Source organism: Oncorhynchus masou, unplaced genomic scaffold (assembly GCF_036934945.1).
Source record: "Oncorhynchus masou masou isolate Uvic2021 unplaced genomic scaffold, UVic_Omas_1.1 unplaced_scaffold_5138, whole genome shotgun sequence".
Classification (NCBI taxonomy): Eukaryota; Metazoa; Chordata; class Actinopteri; order Salmoniformes; family Salmonidae; genus Oncorhynchus; species Oncorhynchus masou.
In genome coordinates, this window is record NW_027011541.1 from 1 (window position 1) to 12004 (window position 12004).

Below are 12004 nucleotides of genomic sequence, written 5' to 3' on the forward strand. Positions count from 1 at the left end.
CATCACCTCCATCCCTTGACCTCTATCCCTTGACCTCTATCACCTCCAACCCCTGACCTCCATCACCTCCAACCCCTGACCTCCATCCCCTGACCTCCATCCTTTCTTATTTTCTTAATGGAACTAAAAGCATGTGAGTCACACCCCCCTCCTTCCTCCTCAGGTTGTATGCAGGGCATGGTTCCCTACCTACCAGAGTTGATGCCTCACCTCATCCAGTGTCTCTGTGATAAGAAGGCCCTGGTGCGCTCCATCGCCTGCTGGACCCTGTCCCGCTACGCCCACTGGGTGGTCAGCCAGCCCCTCGACTCCCACCTCAAACCCCTCATGACTGAACTCCTCAAGAGGATCCTGGACGGGAACAAGAGGGTTCAGGAGGCCGCCTGCAGGTGTGGGGAGGGAGGTGGCTGGTGGGGAGGGAGGTGGCTGGTGGGGAGGGAGGTGGCTGGTGGGGAGGGAGGTGGCTGGTGGGGAGGGAGGTGGCTGGTGGGGAGGGTGTGTGAGGTGGGAGGAGAGTGGTGGGTGTGTGTGTGTGGGGAGAGTGTGTGAGGTGGGGGTGGGTGTGGTGGGTTTTTTGAGAGAATAAAGATGTTGAACTGGAATTCAAGGTCTTGATGAGATACGGCAATGAATATAAATGTTTCCTGCTCCCCCCCTCGCTCTCTCCTCCTCCCCCTCTCAGTGCGTTTGCTACCCTAGAGGAGGAGGCTTGTACAGAGCTGGTTCCCTATCTGAGCTTCATTCTGGATACTCTGGTCTTCGCCTTTGGAAAATACCAACACAAGAACCTGCTGATACTGTACGACGCTATAGGAACACTGGCCGACTCAGTAGGACACCACCTCAACCAACCGGTTAGTAGGTAGTTAGCTTTCGGGAGGGCGGTAGTTAGCTTTCGGGAGGGCGGTAGTTAGCTTTCGGGAGGGCGGTAGTTAGCTTTCGGGAGGGCGGTAGTTAGCTTTCGGGAGGGCGGTAGTTAGCTTTCGGGAGGGCGGTAGTTAGCTTTCGGGAGGGCGGTAGTTAGCTTTCGGGAGGGCGGTAGTTAGCTTTCGGGAGGGCGGTAGTTAGCTTTCGGGAGGGCGGTAGTTAGCTTTCGGGAGGGCGGTAGTTAGCTTTCGGGAGGGCGGTAGTTAGCTTTCGGGAGGGCGGTAGTTAGCTTTCGGGAGGGCGGTAGTTAGCTTTCGGGAGGGCGGTAGTTAGCTTTCGGGAGGGCGGTAGTTAGCTTTCGGGAGGGCGGTAGTTAGCTTTCGGGAGGGCGGTAGTTAGCTTTCGGGAGGGCGGTAGTTAGCTTTCGGGAGGGCGGTAGTTAGCTTTCGGGAGGGCGGTAGTTAGCTTTCGGGAGGGCGGTAGTTAGCTTTCGGGAGGGCGGTAGTTAGCTTTCGGGAGGGCGGTAGTTAGCTTTCGGGTGGGCGGTAGTTAGCTTTCGGGAGGGCGGTAGTTAGCTTTCGGGAGGGCGGTAGTTAGCTTTCGGCTTATTTGTTTAGATTTTTTCTTTGACTCTGTTCCTGTTATTTACAAGTTTTAATCATATCTCTCTCTCCTCTTTCTCCCCCGTCTCTCTCTCTTCCCCCGTCTCTCTCTCTCTCTTCCCGCCCGTCTCTCTCTCTTCCCGCCCGTCTCTCACTCTTCCTCCCCCCCTCTCTCTCTCTTCCTCCCCCATCTCTCTCTCTCCTCTAGGAGTACATAGAGAAGCTGATGCCACCTCTCATCGCCAAGTGGAATGAGCTGAAGGATGAAGATAAGGACCTGTTTCCTCTGTTAGAGTGTCTGTCCTCTGTAGCTACAGCCCTCCAGAGCGGCTTCCTGCCCTACTGTGAACCAGTCTACCAGCGCTGTGTTACACTGGTGCAGAAAACACTGGCTCAGGCTATGGTGAGACGCACACACACACACACACACACACACACGACCAAAAGTATGTGGACACCTGCTCGTCGAACATCTCATTCCAAAATCATCGGCATTAATATGGAGTTGGTCCCCCTCCACTCTTCTGGGAAGGCTTTCCACTAGATGTTGGAACATTGCTGCTATTACAGCCTCCACTCTTCTGGGAAGGCTTTCCACTAGATGTTGGAACATTGCTGCAGGGACTTGTAGCCAAGAGAGCATTAGTGAGGTCGGATACTGATGTTGGGCGATTAGGCCTGACTCGCAGTCGGCGTTCCAATTCATCCTAAAGGTGTTCGATGGGGTTGAGGTCAGGGCTCTGTGAAAGACCAGTCAAGTTATTCTACTCTGATCTTGACAAACCATTTCTGTATGGGCCTCGCATTGCGCACGGAGACATTGTCATACTGAAACAGGAAAGGGCCTTCCTCAAACGTGTTGTCACATAATTAGAAGCACAGAATCCTCTAGAATGTCATTGTATTCTGTAGAGTTAAGATTTCTGGAACTAAGGGACCCGATCCATTAAAAACAGCCCCAGACCGTTATTCTTCCTCCACCAAACTTTACAGTTATCACTTTGAAAGTCTCTGAGCTCTTCAGTAAGGCCTGTCAGTGTGGCTGAAATGTCCAGATCCACTCATGTGAAGGGGTGTCCACATACCTTTATCTATAGCGTCAAAGACACAGTTATCATTGATTCAAAGATTCAGTGGTTTTTGATCTTAACTCTCTCTCTCCCCCTCTCCTCCCCCCTTAACTCTCTCTCTCCCCTCTCCTCCCCCTTAACATTCTCTCCCCCTCTCCTCCCCCTTAACTCTCTCTCTCCCCCTCTCCTCCCCCTTAACTCTCTCTCTCCCCCTCTCCTCCCCCTTAACTCTCTCTCTCTCCTCTCCTCCCCCTTAACTCTCTCTCTCTCCCCCTCTCCCTCCCCCTTAACTCTCTCTCTCTCCCCCTCTCCTCCCCCTTAACTCTCTCTCTCTCCCCTCTCCTCCCCCTTAACTCTCTCTCTCTCCCCCTCTTCTCCCCCTTAACTCTCTCTCTCTCCCCCTCTCCTCCCCCTTAACTCTCTCTCTCTCCCCCTCTCTTCCCCCTTAACTCTCTCTCTCTCTCCCCCTCTCCTCCCCCTTAACTCTCTCTCTCCCCCTCTCCTCCCCCAGATGTACAGCCAACAGCCGGACCAGTACGAAGCTCCTGATAAGGACTTTATGATCGTGGCCCTGGACCTCCTCAGTGGTCTGGCTGAGGGCCTGGGGGGCCACGTTGATCAGCTGGTGTCCCGGAGCAACATCATGACACTACTGTTTCAGTGCATGCAGGTACGGAGAGTGTGTGTGTGTGTGTGTGTGTGTGTGTGTGGGAGGGAGGATCAGTGTTAACTCTGCATATGTGTGAGTGACCATTTAGTGACCACTGACTGAGACAATCTCCAAGGCATTCCTGGTCCATCTCTAAACATTTCTATAAAAACCCAAAGATGAAGCCTTTTATTCTGTCTCACGCTGTTGACGGGAGGTGCACTTGTTTCAGCTGCCCTGCGCACCGGGGAGGCCAAGGGTTCCCATTTTGAACCATTTCATGTGTCTGAAGGCACAAACTCTGCCTTCTCAGCGTGGCTGAAGAGCAAATCAAGTGCACCTCTAGCCTACCGCTGGCCGACCGGATTGATCAGATCACCATGTCTCATAGGAGTAACATGAATTTGTGCGCGTGTCAGAAATAATACAATGTGACTCAACCACAGCCAGTATGCAGTGAGAATGGACTGGGCCTGTAGTCTACTGTACAACCCTCATTACTACAGAGCTGGTTTAATGGGTTCATGTTGCGCAGGCTGATGTTCAAGTCATGTTTAGAATGATACAATAATCTGACTGGTTGAACTCCTGATCTTCGCTGAGGTTGGGATCCACTGGTCCGTGTGTGTGTGTGTGTGTGTGTGTGTTAACAGACCCTGGCTCTATTTGATTGTATATAACCATTTTGTGTCATGTATATTATATAGACAATGTCGTGAACACACACATTCTATATGTCCAGGACACCATGCCAGAGGTGAGACAGAGCTCTTTCGCCCTGCTGGGTGATCTGACCAAGGCCTGCTTCCCTCACGTCAAACCCTGCATCGGTAACGACCTCTACCATCTCTGTCTTCTGTTCCTACTATCTGTGGAACGACCAGTCTATCATACTCCTTATCGGCCTCCCTGTCTCTTCCCCTTGACTCTCTCTCTCTCTCTCTGTGTGTCCAGCTGAGTTCATGCCTATCCTAGGGACCAACCTGAACCCAGAGTTCATCTCTGTGTGTAACAACGCTACCTGGGCCATTGGAGAGATCTGCATGCAGATGGGTGAGTCTTTCTGCATGTAGGTTTGTACACGGAGATAATATGTACGTGTGAGAGATGATCATGTTCTTTTTAGAATTTTGTTCTTTAACAAACAAAGCAATTGTCAGTTTCGATGCTGCTAGCATGAGTTATCTTAATGATATATTTCTCTGCTTTGTTTCTTTCCCTGTCTCTGTCTCCATCTCTGTGTCCGTCCCCATCTGTCTGTAGGTGTAGAGATGCAGCCCTATGTGTCTCTGGTTCTGAACCAGCTGTATCCTACAGAACTACTCAGAACTAGGCTGTATCCTACAGAACTAGGCTGTATCCTACAGAACTACTCATAACTAGGCTGTATCCTACAGAACTACTCAGAACTAGGCTGTATCCTACAGAACTAGGCTGTATCCTACAGAACTAGGCTGTATCCTACAGAACTAGATGCTGAACACATCATACAGACTGTATCCACAGAATAGGCTGTAACAGAACTACACTATAGAACAGACTGTATCCTACAGAACTAGGCTGTATCCTTCAGAACTACTGTATCCACAGAACATAGGGTTTGAACTTAGAACTAGGCTGTATTGAACTAGGCTGTATCACAGAATGCTGTATTACAGAACTAGGCTGTATCCTACAGAACTAGACTGTCCCACAGAACTAGGCTGTATTCCACAGAACTAGCTGTATCTCCAGAACTACTCATAATGAGAACAGTTATTACAGAACTATGTATACAGAACTATCAGAACTAGGCTGTATCACAGAACTAGCTGTATCTTAGAACTAGGCTTTTGAACTTGTTGTGGGCTGTATGTACAGAACTAGGCTGTATCCTACAGAACTACTCAGAACTAGGCTGTATCCCATAGAACTTCTTCCAGAACCATTACAGAATTGAACTAGGCGCCTGAACTAGGCTGTACGAACTGTGTATCCTCAGAACAAGGCTGTATCCTATAGAACTAGGGCTCCAGAACTAGTTCATCAGACCAGAACTAGGCTGTATCTGTCACAGGGCTGTATCTACAGAACTAGGCTGTATCCTTCACTAGGCTCACTGATCATTATCAGAACTAGGCTGTTTACAGAACTTGCCTGGTATGTGACTAGCGGTATCCCAGTCACTACAGTAGGTGTGTGTGACTAGGCTGTATCCTACAGAACATCCGTGACAGGCTGTAGGGAGAAAAGAACTCCGTATCCTACAGAACTAGGGATCTGCATGATGATTGGTGTAAACCCAGAACTACTCAGAACTAGGCTGTAACAGAGATGGCTGTATGAACTAGGCTGTATCCTACAGAACTACTCAGAACAGGTATCAGAGGAAGGGCTGTATCCTATAGAACTAGGGCTGTCCTCCTAGTTGGTATCCAGTGTAGGGTGCTCAACCGACGTTAGAACTAGGGCTTATCTATGGTGAACTATAGAACTAGGCTGTACCAGTGAGAACTAGGCTTTGTTCCTTCAGAACTAGGCTGTATCCACAGAACTAGGCTGTATCCTACAGAACTACTCAGAACTAGGCTGTATCCTATAGAACTAGGCTGTCCCTATAGAACTAGGCTGCTATCCTACAGAACAAGGCTGTACTACTAGAACTAGGCTGTATCCTACAGAACTAGGCTGTATCCTACAGAACTACTCAGGAACTAGGCTGTATCCCACAGAACTACTCAGAACTAGGCTGTATCCTACAGAACTAGGGCTGTAACAGAACTAGGGCTGTATCAGAACCAGAACTAGGCTGTATCCTACAGAACTAGGGCTGTATCCTACAGAACTAGGCTGTATCTACAGAACTAGGCTGCAGAACTAGGCTGTATCCTATCCCCTACAAACTAGGCTGTATCCTACAGAACTAGGCTATCCTACAGAACTAGGGCTGTATCTACAGAACTACTCAGAACTAGGCTGTATCCTACAGAAAGGCTGTATCCTACAGAACTAGGCTGTATCCTACAGAACTAGGCTGTATCCTATAGAACTAGGCTGTATCCTACAGAACTAGGGCTGTATCCTACAGAACTACTCAGAACTAGGCTGTATCCTACAGAACTAGGCTGTATCCTACAGAACTAGGGCTGTATCCTACAGAACTACTCAGAACTAGGCTGTATCCTACAGAACTAGGCTGTATCATAGAACTAGGCTGTATCCTACAGAACTAGCTGTATCCTACAGAACTAGGCTGTATCCTACAGAACTAGGCTGTATCCTACAGAACTACTCAGAACTAGGCTGTATCCTACAGAATTAGGCTACTACAGAACTAGGCTGTATCCTACAGAACTAGGCTGTATCCTATAGAACTCAGGCTGTATCCTATAGAACTGAAACATACAGAACTAGGCTGTATCCTACAGAACTAGGCTGTATCCTACAGAACTAGGCTGTATCCTACTCAGAACTAGGCTGTATCCTACTCAGAACTAGGCTGTATCCTACAGAACTAGGCTGTATCCTACAGAACTACTCAGAACTAGGCTGTATCCTACAGAACTAGGCTGTATCCTATAGAACTAGGCTGTATCCTACAGAACTAGGCTGTATCCTACAGAACTACTCAGAACTAGGCTGTATCCTACAGAACTAGGCTGTATAGAACTAGGCTGTATCCTACAGAACTACTCAGAACTAGGCTGTATCCTATAGAACTAGGCTGTATCCTACAGAACTAGGCTGTATCCTACAGAACTACTCAGAATTAGGCTGTATCCTACAGAACTAGGCTGTATCCTACAGAACTAGGCTGTATCTCACAGAACTACTCAGAACTAGGCTGTATCCTACAGAACTAGGGCTGTATCCTATAGAACTAGGCTGTATCCTATAGAACTAGGCTGTATCCTACAGAACTAGGCTGTATCCTACAGAACTAGGCTGTATCCTACAGAACTATTCAGGCTGTATCCTACAGAACTACTCAGAACTAGGCTGTATCCTACAGAACTAGGCTGTATCCTATAGAACTAGGCTGTATCCTACAGAACTACTCAGAACTAGGCTGTATCCTACAGAACTAGGCTGTATCCTACAGAACTACTCAGAACTAGGCTGTATCCTACAGAACTAGGCTGTATCCTACAGAACTAGGCTGTATCCTACAGAACTACTCAGAACTAGGCTGTATCCTACAGAACTAGGCTGTATCCTACAGAACTAGGCTGTATCAGAACTACTCAGAACTAGGCTGTATCCTACAGAACTATCCTACAGAACTAGGCTGTATCCTACAGAACTAGGCTGTATCCTACAGAACTAGGCTGTATCCTACAGAACTAGGCTGTATCCTACAGAACTAGGCTGTATCCCTATCCTACAGAACTAGGCTGTATCCTATAGAACTAGGCTGTATCCTATAGAACTAGGCTGTATCCTACAGAACTAGGCTGTATCCTACAGAACTAGGCTGTATCCTATAGAACTACTCAGAATTAGGCTGTATCCTACAGAACTAGGCTGTATCCTATAGAACTAGGCTGTATCCTACAGAACTAGGCTGTATCCTACAGAACTACTCAGAACTAGGCTGTATCCTACAGAACTAGGCTGTATCCTACAGAACTAGGCTGTATCCTACAGAACTAGGCTGTATCCTACAGAACTAGGCTGTATCCTACAGAGGCTGTACTCAGAAGGCTGTATCCTTAGGCTGTATCCTACAGAACTAGGCTGTATCCTACAGAACTACTCAGAATTAGGCTGTATCCTATAGAACTAGGCTGTATCCAGAACTAGGCTGTATCCTACAGAACTAGGCTGTATCCTATCCTACAGAACTAGGCTGTATCCTACAGAACTAGGCTATCCTCAGAACTAGGCTGTATCCTATAGAAACTAGGCTGTATCCTACAGAACTAGGCTGTATCCTATAGAACTAGGCTGTATCCTACAGAACTAGGCTGTATCCTATAGAACTAGGCTGTATCCTACAGAACTACTCAGAACTAGGCTGTATCCTATAGAACTAGGCTGTATCCTATAGAACTAGGCTGTATCCTACAGAAACTATAGAACTAGGCTGTATCAGAACTACTCAGAACTAGGCTGTATCCTACAGAACTACAGAACTAGGCTGTATCCTACAGAACTAGGCTCCAGAACTAGGCTGTATCCTATAGAACTAGGCTGTATCCTACAGAACTAGGCTGTATCCTACAGAACTACTCAGAACTAGGCTGTATCCTACAGAACTAGGCTGTATCCTACAGAACTAGGCTGTATCCTCAGAACTACTCAGAACTAGGCTGTATCCTACAGAACTAGGCTGTATCCTACAGAACTAGGCTGTATCCTACAGAACTAGGCTGTATCCTACAGAACTACTCAGAACTAGGCTGTATCCTACAGAACTAGGCTGTATCCTACAGAACTAGGCTGTATCCTACAGAACTACTCAGAACTAGGCTGTATCCTACAGAACTAGGCTGTATCCTACAGAACTAGGCTGTATCAGAACTACAGAACTAGGCTGTATCCTACAGAACTAGGCTGTATCCTACAGAACTACTCAGAACTAGGCTGTATCCTACAGAACTAGGCTGTATCCAGAACTAGGCTGTATCCTACAGAAGGCTGTATCCTACAGAACTAGGCTGTATCCTACAGAACTAGGCTGTATCCTACAGAACTAGGCTGTATCCTACAGAACTAGGCTGTATCCTACAGAACTACTCAGAACTAGGCTGTATCCTACAGAACTAGGCTGTATCCTACAGAACTAGGCTGTATCCTACAGAACTACTCAGAACTAGGCTGTATCCTACAGAACTACTCAGAACTAGGCTGTATCCTACAGAACTAGGCTGTATCCTACAGAACTAGGCTGTATCCTACAGAACTAGGCTGTATCCTATAGAACTAGGCTGTATCCTACAGAACTAGGCTGTATCCTACAGAACTACTCAGAACTAGGCTGTATCCTACAGAACTAGGCTGTATCCTACAGAACTAGGCTGTATCCTACAGAACTAGGCTGTATCCAGAACTACTCAGGCTGTATCCTACAGAACTAGGCTCAGAACTAGGCTGTATCCTACAGAACTAGGCTGTATCCTACAGAACTAGGCTGTATCCTACAGAACTACTCAGAACTAGGGCTGTATCCTACAGAACTAGGCTGTATCCTACAGAACTAGGCTGTATCCTACAGAACTAGGCTGTATCCTACAGAACTAGGCTGTATCCAGAATTAGGCTGTATCCTACAGAACTAGGCTGTATCCAGAACTAGGCTGTACAGAACTACTCAGAATTAGGCTGTATCCTACAGAACTAGGCTGTATCCTACAGAACTAGGCTGTATCCTACTCAGAATTAGGCTGTATCCTACAGAACTAGGCTGTATCCTACAGAACTAGGCTGTATCCTGTATCGGGCTGTATCCTACAGAACTAGGCTGTATCCTACAGAACTAGGCTGTATCTACAGAACTACTCAGAACTAGGCTGTATCCTACAGAACTAGGCTGTATCCTACAGAACTAGGCTGTATCCTACAGAACTAGGGCAGAACTACAGAACTAGGGCTGTATCCTACAGAACTAGGCTGTATCCTACAGAACTAGGCTGTATCCTATAGAACTACTCAGAATTAGGCTGTATCCTACAGAACTAGGCTGTATCCTACAGAACTAGGCTGTATCCTACAGAACTAGGCTGTATCCTATAGAACTAGGTTGTATCCTACAGAACTACTCAGAATTAGGCTGTATCCTAAAGAACTAAAAATAACTTTTCCCCCTCCTTTCCTCTCACTTTCCCTCCTTCCCTCATCATTCTGTTTTTGTTGAACCTTTATTGAACTCGGCAAGTCGGTTAAGACCAACTTCTTATTTCCGACGCCGACCCACCCGCTCTTCGCTTCCTGTTCAGTGTCTCACCGGTGAGACCAGATGTGTGTGGTGTCAGTCAGAGGAGGTTATAGGCTGTTCATGGGGAGGAGGAGAACGGGGCACTTTCTCTCTAAGGAAATGTACTTCCCTACATATTTTTTTTTTTTTTTACCTTTATTTAACCAGGCAAGTCAGTTAAGAACAAATTATTATTTTCAATGACGGCCTAGGAACAGAGGGTTAACTGCCTGTTCAGGGGCAGAACGACAGCTTTGTACCTTGTCAGCTCGGGATTTGAACTTGCAACCTTCGGTTACTAGTCCAGTGCTCTAACCACTAGCTACCCTGCCGCCCCATATGATTTAGGCTATAGTTTACTACACAGCCTAGAAATAAAAATTGATCACCTATATGTCTCTGTCTTTCAATCATCCCTCTCCCTTAAAGGAAGGCTGTAAAAATAGCTCCAGAGAAGGTCTATCCACCTGCTCTCTTCAAACTACATCTAACACGTTGATGTAGCCCAGTAATACAGACCGGCAATAGAGTGGGTGAGGTGACCGTCTCTGGTCAGTTAACCTGTTGCAGTTGTTTTGGTCTGGTTGATATTGCCTGTCAGGTGCTGAGTTGTTGCAACCATGTCTGGCAAGTGAGCTGCGCCACACACCTAAAATCACATTGTAGCACTGCGGTTGGGTTTGGGACCGGGGTGTTGGGAGTCGGACAGGAAGTCGCAGCAGGCGTTGTGGTGTGAAGAGAGCAGACCCTACATGGAGACACGGCCCTTCTGTAAGGTGAAATGACAGAATGTCTCTCTGCAGGACTTCATCTTCTTCTGTGATGCCGTGGCGTCCTGGGTCAGCTCTAAAGACGACCTGAGAGACATGTTCTACAAGGTGTGTGGAGGACCCAACGCTCTGTCCCAGATGGCACCTGGTTCCCTTGATCTGCACTTCTGTAGTGTACAGTGGAAGGGAGAGGCTGCTCCCTTTAGACATGTCCTGGGAAAAGCTTTGCTTGGCCCAGATCCGTGTGTGTGTGTGTGTGTGTGTGTGTGTGTGTGTGTGTGTGTAGACTGTATGATAGTGGGATGTTAACCATAATAGCAGAGAATTATTTCAGCCATCGTTTCTGTTGTCATGTCTTTGTTGAGGAAGTATTTTCTTCTCTTCCCCTCAGATCCTCCATGGTTTTAAGGACCAGGTAGGAGAGGAGAACTGCAGCAGCTCTCAGAACAGTTTCCTCCCAGCTGAAGGAGAGACTGTCTGCCTGCTACGCATGAAACCCCCCTAACCCAACATCAGGTACACTGCTTTAAATATGACCATTCCAATGTTAATTCTGTCACACTTTTAGATGGCACTTCCTGGTTGTGGTCCCTTATCCAGAAATTCATCCATCCCCCTTCTTCCCTCTCTTTCCCCCCCTCCTTTCTCCTCACTTTCCTCCTTCCCTCCTCTCTCTCCCCTCCTTCCTCCTCTCCCTCCTTCCTCTCTCCCTCCTTCCCCCTCTCTCCTCCCTCCTTCCTCTCTCTCTTTCCTTCCTTCCTCTTCTCCCTCCTTCTTCCTTCCTTTCCCCTACCTCCTTCCTTTCCTTCCTCCTCTTCCCTTCCTTCCCCTCTCTCTACCTCCTTTCTCTCTCCCTCCTTCCTCCTTTCCCTCTCTCTCCACCTCCTTCCTTCCATCTCTACCTCCTTCCCCTCTCTCCCTCCCTCTCCAGGTGAGCCAGTAGTAGAGGAGGAAGGTGAAAGGAATCTCATCCATCTGTGTTAATGCCCTGAACTGATCTGGGGGAGGGGGAGAGGGACCCATCACGCCATTGGCCGCTCCTCCTGACAGACGGCCCCCCACGCCTATGTATTTCTCCATAGCGGGAGGGTGGGCGGGACTTGGGGAGGGACAGGGGGACACCTCTAGATTAAAGATTAAGGGGATCCAACT

At 47.9% G+C, this 12004-nt stretch overlaps 1 protein-coding gene across 1 annotated transcript; it reads left to right on the forward strand.

Moving 5' to 3' along the window:
* The first annotated feature begins 102 nt into the window (after positions 1-102).
* Positions 103-4567, forward strand: LOC135535767 (transportin-2-like). Its single transcript, XM_064962185.1, has 7 exons — positions 103-389; positions 683-854; positions 1678-1872; positions 3051-3209; positions 3931-4018; positions 4143-4241; positions 4452-4567. The coding sequence occupies exons 1-7, from the start codon at positions 118-120 to the stop codon at positions 4565-4567; spliced, it is 1101 nt and encodes a 366-aa protein (XP_064818257.1). The 5' UTR covers positions 103-117.
* Positions 4568-12004: the final 7437 nt, after the last annotated feature.

What these genes read in the sequence shown, in the direction of transcription:
- LOC135535767 (XM_064962185.1), top strand. Translation starts at nt 118, where the DNA reads ATGGAACTAAAAGCATGTGAGTCACACCCCCCTCCTTCCTCCTCAGGT. An exon ending in TACTGTTTCAGTGCATGCAG is followed by an intron (nt 3,210 to 3,930) that starts GTACGGAGAGTG and finishes CTATATGTCCAG; the next exon opens with GACACCATGCCAGAGGTGAG. An exon ending in AGAGATCTGCATGCAGATGG is followed by an intron (nt 4,242 to 4,451) that starts GTGAGTCTTTCT and finishes ATCTGTCTGTAG; the next exon opens with GTGTAGAGATGCAGCCCTAT.